A 12,066-nucleotide genomic window follows, 5' to 3' on the forward strand; every position below is an offset into this window, starting at 1 on the left:
ATTTCTATTACCTGTATGCCCATATTAATAATAGGTCATATATGTCCCAAGGGTGACAGATTCCCTTTAACCCAGACGGTGGTTGCACGTTAATGACCGGGCCAATTTTTACAATTCTGACCACTGTCACTTTATGAGGTACCGTATTTTTCGGACTATTGGACGCACCGGACTATAAGGCGCACCCAGGTTTTAGAGGTGGAATATAGGGAAAAAAAATATTTTGAAGCAAAAAAATGTGGTAAAATATTTAATAACATACTATTATATGTGGTGTTATTATATATAATAGTATGTTATTATGTTGGAAGCTGCGGGACCAGTGTGGTGGCTGTGAAGTACTATATGAAGATGCTGGAGGGTGAGTATAAGAAAGGGGGCACAGGGCTGATATTGAAAGCACCACTCCAGCACTGCAAAATAGCACTGGAGTGCTGCTTTAAAATCCCAAGGGAGAACTATAACTCCCAGCATGTCCTGCAGATCCTGTGACATGCTGGGAGTTATAGTTCACCACAGGAGTGGCAGAGTGCTTTATTGTGTATTGTAAAGACTAACCTCTTAATTGTGGCAGCCTGCCAGCCACTGTGGTGAGGTAAAAGCATCCCATGACTGCACACAGAGCCCTCCCTCTTGTTGCCTCTCCACAGCACAGGTTATGAGGAAGCTGCAGATTCTAGTGGGGAGCCTGAAGGACCTGTGATGATGTCAAGAAGAGGGAGGGCTCTGAGCTGCCATGTGATGCTCCAGCCCGCCCACTTCTGACATCATCACAGGGCTTGTTTGTGCACAACACTCTGTGTCCAAGCATGGCAGGCAGGTACGCAGCGATCTCCTCTCTCCTCTGGCCCCTGCTGCTGCCTCCTCCCCAGGACACACAAATCTCCCTAGCTGCTGCAGGAGTCAGCAGCTGAGGAAGCCATGTGTGTCGCTGCTTAAGTGCAGCATTCATTTGCTGCTCCTGGCTCACCGCTCAGCTGATCGGTGGGCGGGGAGCAGCTAATAAATATTCACTGCATTTAATCAGCGGGACCATGTGCTTTCCCCAGCAGCTGATTCCGGGCAGTGGGGACATCCTGAAGTGGGATAACAGTGCGATCCCACTCACTGCTGCCCCCCTCCCCACGTGCTATATCCGTACTATAAGACGCACCCACACTTTCCTCCCAAATTTGGAGGGAAAAAAGTGCGTCTTATAGTCCGAAAAATACGGTAATAACTCTGGAACGCTTCAGTGGATCCCATTAACTGAGATTTTTTTTTCATGACCCATTGTACTTCATGTTAGTGGTAACATTTCTTCGGTATGACTTCAGTTTATTTGTGAATGAAAAAAAACTACGAAATTTCGCAATTTTTCAACTTTGAATTAATGTGCCTTTAATTCAGAGAGTCATGTCACACAAAACAGTTAATAAATAACATTTCCCACATGTCTACCTTACATCAATTTTGGAACAAGTGGTTAAAAGTGGTTAAAAAGCTGATCAGCGATTTCTCATTTTTACAACAATTTACAAAACTTTGGTTTTTTTTGCGACCACATCACATTTGAAGTCATTTTGAGGGGTCTTCTATATAATAGAAGATACCCAAAAGTGACACCATTCTATAAATTGCACCACTCAAGGTGCTCAAAACCACATTCAAGAAGTGTATTAACCCTTCAGGTGTTTCACAGGAATTAATGGTATGTGAAAAAAGGAACATGTTAACTTTTTTCACAAATAATTAACTTCAGATACATTTTTTTTTTTTTTTTTTTTTGACAAAGGTAACAGGAAAAATTGGACCCCAAAACATGTGTAATTTCTCCTGAGCATGCCAATAATGAGGGAGAAATCCACTGTTTGGGGACACGGCACGCCATTTGACTTTGTGAATGCAAAATTTGGTTGAACAATTGGCGGACGCCATGTCACGTTTGGCACTGATGTGCCTAAACAGTGAAAACCCGCCACAAGTTATACTATCTTGGAAACTAGACCCCTCAGGGAACTGATCTAGATGTGTGGTGAGCATATTGAACTTTCAGGTGCTTCACAGAAGTTTATAACGTTGAGCAGTAAAAATAAAAAATTTCCCCACATATGTTTTTAGCCCCAAATGTTGCATTGTCATAAGGGTAACAGGAAAAATTCTATACAATTTGTTGTGCAATTCCTCCTGGCACGCCGATGTGGGGAATGCTACTTTTGAGGCACAGTGCAAAGCTCAGAAGGGAAGAGGCGCCATATTGGAGTTCAGATTTTGTTGGAATGGTTTGAGGGTGCCATGTCACATTGACAGAGCACTTAAGGTGCCAGGACAACACAAACCCACCAGTGAATTCATGTAGGAGTGCAGTGATGACATTAACACCACATGTGCCTCACAGAATTTTATACCACTGACCAGTGAAGAAAGAATAAATTAAATTTTTACCACTAAAATGTTGTTTTAGCCCCAAGTTTGTAATTTTTCTAAGGGCTAATACAAATTTTTTTTACAACAAATTGAGGTCCATTTTTTCCTGAGTGCCCCGCCAATACCCTACATGTAATCAGGAAATATTTTTCAGGCACAGTGCAAAGCTCAGAAAGAAAGGAGCGCCAGCTTATACCGTTATGGTTTGCAGGTGCCATAACCCACTGGGAGAGCCCTTGAGGTGCCAGAACAGCAGAACCCACAATGTGACCCAATTTTAAGAACTACACCTCTCAATTAATTCATACAGGGGTGCAGTGATCATATTGACCCCATGGGGCTGCAACCTTCAGCTGTCATCTTCAGCAAGGTTGGTTATCAAGAATGCAGGGGTCCCCATGCTGTTTTGTTTTGTTTTTTTTTTAAATTATTTAAAATAAATAATTTAAAAAAAACGGCGTGGGTACCCACCATTTTTGACAACCAGCCTTGCTAAAGCTCATAGCTGGGGTTGGTATTCTTAGGCTGGTAAGTAGCCATAGATATTGACACTCCCTACCCTAAAGATACCAGCCCGCAGCCGCCTACAAAAGACATCTATTAGATGCGCCAATTCTGGCACTTTGCCCGACTCTTCCCACTTTCCCTGTAGCAGTGGCAAGTGGGGTTCATGTTTGTGGGGTTGATGTCACCTTTTGTATTGTCAGGTGACATCAAGCCCACGGCTTAGTAATGGAGAAGCACCTATAAGACACCTATCCATTACTAATCCTATAGTTACAAGGTAAATAAAGACACAACTAGAATAAAGTCTTTTATTAGAAATAAAATAAAACACAGTTTAACTTTATTTTTTTTTTCTAATAAAGTGGGTCTAAAACCTATATATCATTTTATAAAAACATTTTTCATGTTTATTAAGTCGACTCCTGTTTATCATTAGAAAAAGAATTGAATAAGACATTCTCAAGCACTGAATGGACAAGCTCACTAGATTTTGCAGCTCACACCTTCAAATGTGCATCTTTTCTTGAGTCTTATATGAAAACGGTTTTAAGATGGTATTACACCCCAATGAGGCTTCACTCTCTGTTCCCCTCCTCTACTCAACTCTGTTGGCGTAATTGTGGCCAAAAAGGTTCTTAAATCCACACGTTTTGGAGCTGTCCAGTAATCCCTTCCTGGTCATTTACTTTTCATCTGATTTCTTCTCTACACCACAAAAAAATAAAAACCATCTCCTTCTTTATCACTACTTTTCTTAGATATACCTTCTATTTCCTCCAATGGCAGAGTAATTGCATCACATATTCTTCTAACTACAAAAGTAGCAATTACAAGAAATTGGAAATCCCCAGGAATTCCTGCCAACGAAGAGATAATACAATCGATAAATAAAACTTTTGCATTTGAAAAAATGCTAGCACACAAAAATAATAAGTTACAAGTTTTCAATGCTAATTGGAAGGGTTGGTTGAATCATCCAGAAAATATTGTTCTAATTTAATAGTAGTCATTAGTTAATGTAATCTGTTCAATACAGCTCTGTATACTATGTTGTATTTTATTTTCTGTAGGTTTAACCCCTTAATGACTGCCAATACGCCTTTTAACAGCGGCAGTTCAGGGTGCATATTCCTCAGCGCAGCTTATAAACGGCGCTGAGAAATAAGGTTATAGTGCCCCACAGTGTCGGAAATACTCCAGGGTTTCAGCTGAGACCCCAGAGAACATGATTCGGGGTGGTTTTTACTGACCCCAGTGTTGTGATCACCGTTATTCACGGAATAACGACGACCACAAAAAAAAGTCTAATTTCCCATTTAATTTGTCTCTCCTCTGATATGATCTAGCACATCAGGAGAGAGAAATGGGGGGGCCCCCCGTGACCCCACCTGGTACCTCCGGTGTCCCTGGACCCTCCTGCATCCCTCGGTCCTGTGCCCCAGCCGTTGGTGTCTTGTTCTTGGAAGAAAATCATGGGCTCATGCGCAGTGCGCCAGCTGAGATCTGCCGGCCGGCACCCGGCAACAATCGGAAATTTTTCCTATTGGTTCGTTTTGATCACTATGATAGACCCTATCACAGTGGCCAAAAAATAATCGGAAATCAAATCCCCCTTTATCACCCCCCTTAGTTACGTAAAAACAGTAAATTAAAAAAGTGTTTATTTTAATTTTTCCGTTAAGGTTAGGGTTGGGGCTAGAGTTAGGGTAGGGTTAAGGTTTGAGGTTAGGGTTGTTGCTCGGGTTAGGGTTGTTGCTAGGGTTGGGGTTAGGTTTGTGTTGGGGTTAGGGTTGTGGTTATGGTTGGGATTAGGGTTGGGGTTAGTAGTGTGTTAGGATTAGGGTTGAGATTAGTGTTAGGGGTGTGTTGGGGTTAGAATTGAAGGGGGTTCCACTGTTTAGGTACATCAGGGGGTCTCCAAACGCTACATGGTGCCACCTTTTGATTCCAGCCAATTTTGCGTTCTAAAAGACAAACCGTGCTACCTTTCTTCTGAGCCCTGCCATGCACCCAAACAGTGGCTTTCCACCACATACCGGATATTGGCGTACTCAGGAGAAATTGTACAACAAATTTTCTGGTCTATTTTCTCCTGATACCGTTGTGAAAATAAAAAAAATTGATTCCAAAGTAAATTTCTTGTGAAAAAAGCAAAATGTTCATTTCTATCTTCCATATTGCTATAGTTCTCGTGAAAGAGCTGAAGGGTTAATACACTTCTTGAATGTGGTTTTGCGCACCTTGAGGGGTGCAGTTTTTAGAATAGTGTCACTTTTAGGTATTTTCTGTTATTTTGACCCCCCAAACTCACTTCAAATGTGAGGTGGTCCCTAAAAAATGGTTTTGTAAATTTGGTTGGAAAAATGAGAAATCGCTGGTCATATTTTAACCCTTATAACTTCCTATCAAATAAAACTGTTTCCAAAACTGTGCTGATATAAAGTTGACATGTGGGAAATGTTATTTATTAACTATCTTGTGTGACACCACTCTCTGAGGTACAAAAATGAAAAGTTTGAAAATTGCAAAATGTTAAAATTTTTTGCCATATTTCCTTTTTTTTCCATAAATAGACCAAGTTATATCGAAGAAATGTTACCACTAACATGAAGTAAAATATGTCACAAAAACAATCTTAGAATCAGTGGGATACGTTTAAGCGTTCCAGAGCTATAACTTCATAAAGTGACTGGTCAGAGTTGTAAAAATTGGCTTGGTCATTAAGTACCAAATTGTCTCTGTCACTAAGGGGTTAATCCCTCATTTTTGTCAGTCTAAAGTATTGTATGCACTGTTATTTTCCTAAAACCAAAGAAATATATTATTTAAAAATAAATAAATAAAAGACTGTTTGAAGCTGGAGTTTCACTCGACTCCTCTTTCAGGGGTCCTTAATAACACCTTCTGCCAGGTGACGCCCCCTCTATAAGACGCCCCCATTACTAAACCCATAGTCATTGTAAATGACCCAGAATAAAGTTCAATTGAAATAATGACACAGACTGCTTTATTGAAATAAGCACTCCCATTCCTCTTTTTCCCATTTAATCAGAAAAATTAAAAAAAAGCAAACTTATACGCACCTGTTTGACAAGAAGATGATTTCCACTGAAGCCTGTAAAATACCAAAGTTAATAAACCACCATATTCCTCACCTGTCCAACGAGAACACAATCCATTTGTCCCTTGATATGTCTAGCTCTGCTATATCTTGATGTGTTGCTGAAGTGGCATGATGCAACCGTTCAACCTGACATCCAGCAGAGATACTGAGTTGCGCGTGTTAGCGCAGCTCAGTGACTCGCGGTGATGGGGATAAGGAGAGAGGCGTTCATAGCCAATGAACTCCGTTAACCTCACTGATGTCAGCGCGAGCGCCATAGGACAATTCTGCAATTGTCTGCAGCATAGGTGATAGTTTCAGGAGTCGGACCCCCACTGATCAACAAACTAACACCAATTGGCAGACCGGGAGTGGTGGTGCGCAGACAATGAATGGAATAGTAGTCGGGCATCCAACCTGCCATTTTACAATGGAGATAAAAATTCCCTGATCGGTGCAGATCCCAGAGGTTAACTGGAGAGCCCCTGTAAAGACTTTGATATTGATTTTCATATTTTTGGCTGTCCTTCGTTTTGGATAACTACTGTATCATGTATATTCATAACAATGTATTTGACTTTTATAATGGATTGTCACTTTTACAATATGTTCATAATAAAAAATATTAGCAGTGTTAATCTCCATGTATTTAAACAAAAAATAAATCTGTCCACAGGACCCTCGCAAAGGATTCGGCATTGCAATCTCTGGAGGCAGAGATCGACCATCTAGAACAAATGGGGACAATTCTGTTATTGTGTCTGATGTTGTCCGTGGTGGACCTGCTGATGGTAGATTGCAGTATGTGCAACTTTATTGTACTTCCTGTCCTTTCTGTAACAATGGGGGATGGTGTGCCCAGTGCAATCTGTCCTAGTAGCACATTCTTGGATAGTAAAGGGTGAACTTGGTGAAAGCTTTAGGGTATGTGCACACGCTGCGGATTCCATTGCAGAATTTTCCGCAGCGGAACTGATAAATCCACAGTGCAAAACCGCTGCGGTTTTTACTGCGGATTTATCGCGGTTTCTATTGTGGTTTCCGCTGCGGGTTTACACCGGCAGTTTCCTATTGGAGCAGGTGTAAACCCGCAGCGGAATCCACACAAAGAATTGACATGCTGCGGAATATAAACCGCTGCGTTTCCGCGCGTTTTTTTCCGCAGCATGTGCACTGCGGATTTCGTTTCCCATAGGTTTACATTGTACTGTAACGCTGCGGTTCCGCAGCAAAATCCGCAGCGTGTGCGCATACCCTTAAGATGTTCTCATGTTAATCGGGGGGGGGGGTTCACATGGCATCATTTAGACACTGACATATCCACAGAGTTCTGCTATAGGAAGATGCTTCAGAAAACTGCTGGCTGTGTTTCTCCTGAAGCGTGGTCTCTGGCGACCTTTCAGTTGTTTTTGTGGCGGCGTTGCTTGCTGCCAGCATCTTTGTTTTAATTTCATATACACTACTCACAAAACATTAGGGACATTTGACTTTTGGGTGAAATTTATAGAAAAGTGTAAATTCAGGCTACAGTGATATTTTAACATGAACGTAGAGCATTTATGTAGAACCATGCAATGGAGATTTGCTCATCTCATACAATTTATTGAAACAAAAGCCAAGAGCAATGGTAGGTATTCCCCAACAAAAATGTTAGTGTCTCAATAACTTGTCATGTGGCTTTGAGCATCAATTACAGCTTGGCAACGACATCTCATGCTCTTCACTGGTCGAGTTATTGTCTGCCGAGACATGGCGGCCCTCAGGGCACTTGAGGTTCTGAAGTACAGAGTTACGGGCCTCTACACAGCGCTCAGCTGATCCCATAATTTTCTGTAGGATTCAGGTCTGCAGAAAGTGCAGGCAACTAAATTTCAAGTACTTCAGTCTCCAGCAGCCGTTAGCTAATGATGCCACCTCGATGAGCTGGAGCATTGTCGTCCATGAAGATGAAATTAGGCCTGTGATTGTGCAGAGGCACAATGGATGGATTAATGATGTTATTCAAGTAGTAGGAGCTTGTCACTGTACCATTCACAAAGTGTAGGACAGTTCTGTATTGACTAGACACACCTGTCCACATTGTTATACCACCACCACCACCAAAGGCTTGTCTGGTGACAACAATGACTGATGCATAGCACTCTCCTTGAAGTCTCCAACATCATTGGCGGCTATTATTTCTGCTCAGCGTAAATCTACTTTCAGCAGTGAACAGCACTGAGATCCACTAGTCCCTTGTCCAGCATATCTGCTCTCTGGCCCATGCAAGACAATGACGCCTGTGCCTGGTGGTGTGGTCTGGTACCCTTACAGGTAGTCTAGCACGCAGACCATGCTGATATGTAGACAGGTAAACTGTTTTTAGTGGTCTGACGTGACACTTGGGTGCCTCTTGCCTCCCTTAAATGTGTTCGGAGTTGTGTGGCATTCGTCATCTGGTTCCGAAGGGCATTGTTTACAATGAAGTGATCAGTGCGGGATATGGCCAAAGGACGTCCCACTTCTCTGCCTTTCTGTGACTCTTCCAGTTTCTTTGTATCTCCTTGCAACCTGCAGATAGCACTCTGTGACACCGTTGATCAATTGTTAGGTGTTGTCTTGGTCTCATGATGTCAAAATGTAAAGAGCATGCTGTGGAGGACTAATTATAGTCCAATAGTATACCAATTCTAATTGGACCTTTTTGGCCAACTAAGGTATGCCATTAAACTATTTTTGTTAGAGAACATCAAGATGTGTAAAAAGTACTCAAGCATTAAACTTTTGAATGCACATATCTAACTGTTCAGAGAATGTCATATTACGTTCACCTGAAAAGGTTAGATTGCTTTTTATGTTCGTTCTGAAGTTTTGCCCGAAGGCCAAATATCTCTAACTTTTCGTGAGTAGTGTATAAGCAGTGGCTGTTTTTGAGCACGGTCTGCCAGAGGAATGGTCAGGTCACTATTGAAGCCTGAACAGAAACTAAAAAAAACAGAACTTATTCCCAGCAAGTCATTTTATATAGCAGTCCATATGTTAATTTACAGTACTTAATGTTGGGTGTCTTTTTTTTTTTTTTTTTCTCTTTTTTTTATTTGTGCTTTTTCAGGTGACTTCCAGGCAGAATGCACCTGAAAAAGCAGTTGTTTGCCATATCCTTTAAAGTGGTACTATTCTTTCACACTACCTTTACTGCCTTTATTCTATTACTATACATTTTTTATTCTGCAGGACCAGAGATTGCATAGTAATGGTAAATGGCGTATCTATGGAAAATGTGACTTCGTCTTTTGCTATACACACGCTGAAATCCTGTGCCAAAACTGCCAATGTGGTAAGCTGGGGTTTGATTTTTAACAAGTATGTTTAACCTAGAGAATAATTGGTGTCAGAAATCAAACATTGAGCCACAATTAAGCAACTATCTAATAATAAACAATAGATATAGAGTCTGTTTTCTTTCCATAGCACAAGTTCTTTTTGATGTTTAGAAAATAATTACTGTCACCAAACCACCATTGTTAATACTAGCCTTTCTAATTGTTTAAGTTTTTTAATTGTTTAAGTGGCAATGCAACTTGGGCTGGGGCTTTAGGGATCACCTCTGTTCTGGAAGGACAAGTTATTGAAAATTTGGTAAATTAATCCTGGAAGGCGCATCTGACATTTTTAAAACTACATTTTTTTTTTTATTTATTTTGTGCTACGTTCTTTCAACCCATTAGGCAGGACTGCTTGAAGTTGCCAGCAGCAAATACGCCCAAGATATGTGTGTTCACAGGGTTTCATACTTCTGCTGATATTGACTCGTATACAAGTATTTATATTAATAAATGTACCGCTCAGCATATTTTTTTTCCCTAATTTTTATACAATTTGTTTTTATTCCTTTAAATTCCTTTTTTTTTCTGCTACAGACAGTAAAACGACCTAGAAAAATTCAGATTCCAGCGAGCAGCTCTGTACCTGCCTCACAAATGTCTCACACATCAGAGCGCTTATCTGATTCCAATGGCAGATATGAAGACCAACCAGAATCTCCTGTGCAGTGGAGAGAAAGATACGCAAGTTCTATCAGAGAAGGACTTGAGGATACAGCTCGAGGTTATGATGGGGATTCTTCAAGTGGACGTAGCTCTGGAGGATCTCGCACCCCATCTTCACACCATGCCAGACACCGCAGGACCAGGGGACGGGGAAGTGAAATGGGAAATTATTCAAGAAAGAGGACTGGAAAAGACAAATATGGTTCTGGCAGTGATACAATGTCCTCTAGTAGAATGAAATATGCTACCAGTGCTCTGGAAGGTTCTGTGAGTGAGGCTGGAGATTACTCCATGAGGGATTCTGGCAGTGAGGCAGGGCAAAGGGACCACAATGGCTTAGAACTGGTATCTGGATTCAAACGCCTACCCATTCAAGATGTACCCTCCAAACCTGTTAAAACTGTACTGGTGAAACGCATGGAGAATCAAGGTATGCTGCAGTGTACAATATGTATTCATCTCTTTACTCCTAATGGTCTATAAGTAACCATAAATCTGACGTGTTTTACTCTTAGGCCTCATTTCCATATATGTGACCGTCTGGATTTTGTTCAGTCCAGCATGATGCAAAAATGCGGGAGGGAAACGGATAGGGAAATTGATGCCATAGTGTGCTAGGAGACTGCCCCCATTCAACCATTGCATCAGTTGCTGCACCTAGTTGGTTTTAGAGCCGGATTTGGATCTAGCAAGCAGAATTTTGAGATCCAGCTATGAAACTGACTAGCCACTACTGATAAAAGGAATTTCAGACTTCTACTACTTTTCTATATTCCTTACAGAATATGGCTTGAAGCTGGGTAGTCAGATCTTCATTAAACATATTACAGAGTCTGGTCTGGCCGCTCAGGAGAAATCCCTGCAGGAGGGCGACCTCATTCTTAAGGTTCGTGTTTCCTTACTTGCGCGCTTCATCCTCCAGTTCTTTTCCGTCTCTCCTGCACTGTAATCTGGATTGGGAAAGTTATATAAATAAGCTTTATTTTTTTTAATTTATAGATAAATGGTGTGGCAAGTGAGAATATGTCTTTGATTGACACTCGTCGGCTTATTGAGAAGTCAAAAGGCAAACTTACTCTTACAGTTTTGAGAGATAATCGACAGTTCCTAGTCAACATTCCAGAAGTAAGAGACAGTGAAAGTGATGGCCGAAGCTCCGCTCCAGATGGTGAGATATTGTGCTATCCATATATTGAAGACCTGACTAAAATACTATTTGCAAAGTGACATACCTAGCATAGACTGTATTCTTCATGGAGTCTTCTGTATTTAAGGGTTACCGTATATCTGCCTATAAATACAACAACCATCATTCCATTAACAGAGGTGGGGGAGCTCATAACAATCAGCTAGCTGTATACTGTCATAGAGACGACTGACCTGACTGCACAATATGGTTTTCTTATAGCTTCCATTCCATTGCTTCCATGCGAGACTGTTAGACGTAGATAATATATTTTGCGGTTGGCTCATCCTTTGTGACGCTAGGTTTATTTCTCACTAGCCGATGTCAGATAAATGATAGATTTCAGGTGTCATTTCAGGTTGAAAATGCAAAGAAATATGGAGTAAAAAATGTTAGCGCCACCATGTAAAGTTTTTTTTTTTTCTCCTTCACCTCATTGGGGGACACAGACCATGGGTGTTATGCTGCTGCCACCATGTAAAGTTTTTGTTTGTTTGTTTTGACAGATATATCAGAGCTGAGTTCAGATCCCTCCCCTCCACCTTCTCAGCCACCCCCACCACCTCCGGGACAAACCCACAGAAGTTCCTCGGAGAGTTTGGACAACCCCGTGTAAGAACCATTATACTTGGCCTTCAAAATTTCATGATACATGTCTCTTTAAACTTAGAATCTTTTTTTTTTTTTAATTCATAGGGAAACTCATCAATTCAATGGAGCATCATCCCCGCATATGGATGTATTGGAACACGAAGCTGGTAAGGCAGTTTGAAAGAGAAAAATGCTGCTTTGCATTTGTGTCGCTTCTTTCCACTTTCTGCTAAGTAAAAATATAG

The 12,066-nt window shown here is 41.2% G+C and overlaps 1 protein-coding gene across 5 annotated transcripts in view; it reads left to right on the forward strand.

Annotated features, from left to right (window-relative positions):
- The window catches only part of TJP3 (tight junction protein 3), an 80,645-nt gene that overhangs the window by 29,267 nt on the left and 39,312 nt on the right, over positions 1–12,066 (forward strand). For all 5 annotated transcript variants that reach the window (XM_077253677.1, XM_077253659.1, XM_077253667.1 and 2 more), the window contains 7 exons: positions 6,693–6,817; positions 9,230–9,332; positions 9,916–10,474; positions 10,827–10,930; positions 11,044–11,212; positions 11,737–11,842; positions 11,927–11,988. In XM_077253677.1, the coding sequence (XP_077109792.1) occupies positions 6,693–6,817; positions 9,230–9,332; positions 9,916–10,474; positions 10,827–10,930; positions 11,044–11,212; positions 11,737–11,842; positions 11,927–11,988 (1,228 nt within the window). The remainder of the gene's footprint in view (positions 1–6,692; positions 6,818–9,229; positions 9,333–9,915; positions 10,475–10,826; positions 10,931–11,043; positions 11,213–11,736; positions 11,843–11,926; positions 11,989–12,066) is intronic.

The sequence above is a fragment of the Ranitomeya variabilis genome, chromosome 1, assembly GCF_051348905.1.
Source record: "Ranitomeya variabilis isolate aRanVar5 chromosome 1, aRanVar5.hap1, whole genome shotgun sequence".
NCBI lineage: Eukaryota > Metazoa > Chordata > Amphibia > Anura > Dendrobatidae > Ranitomeya > Ranitomeya variabilis.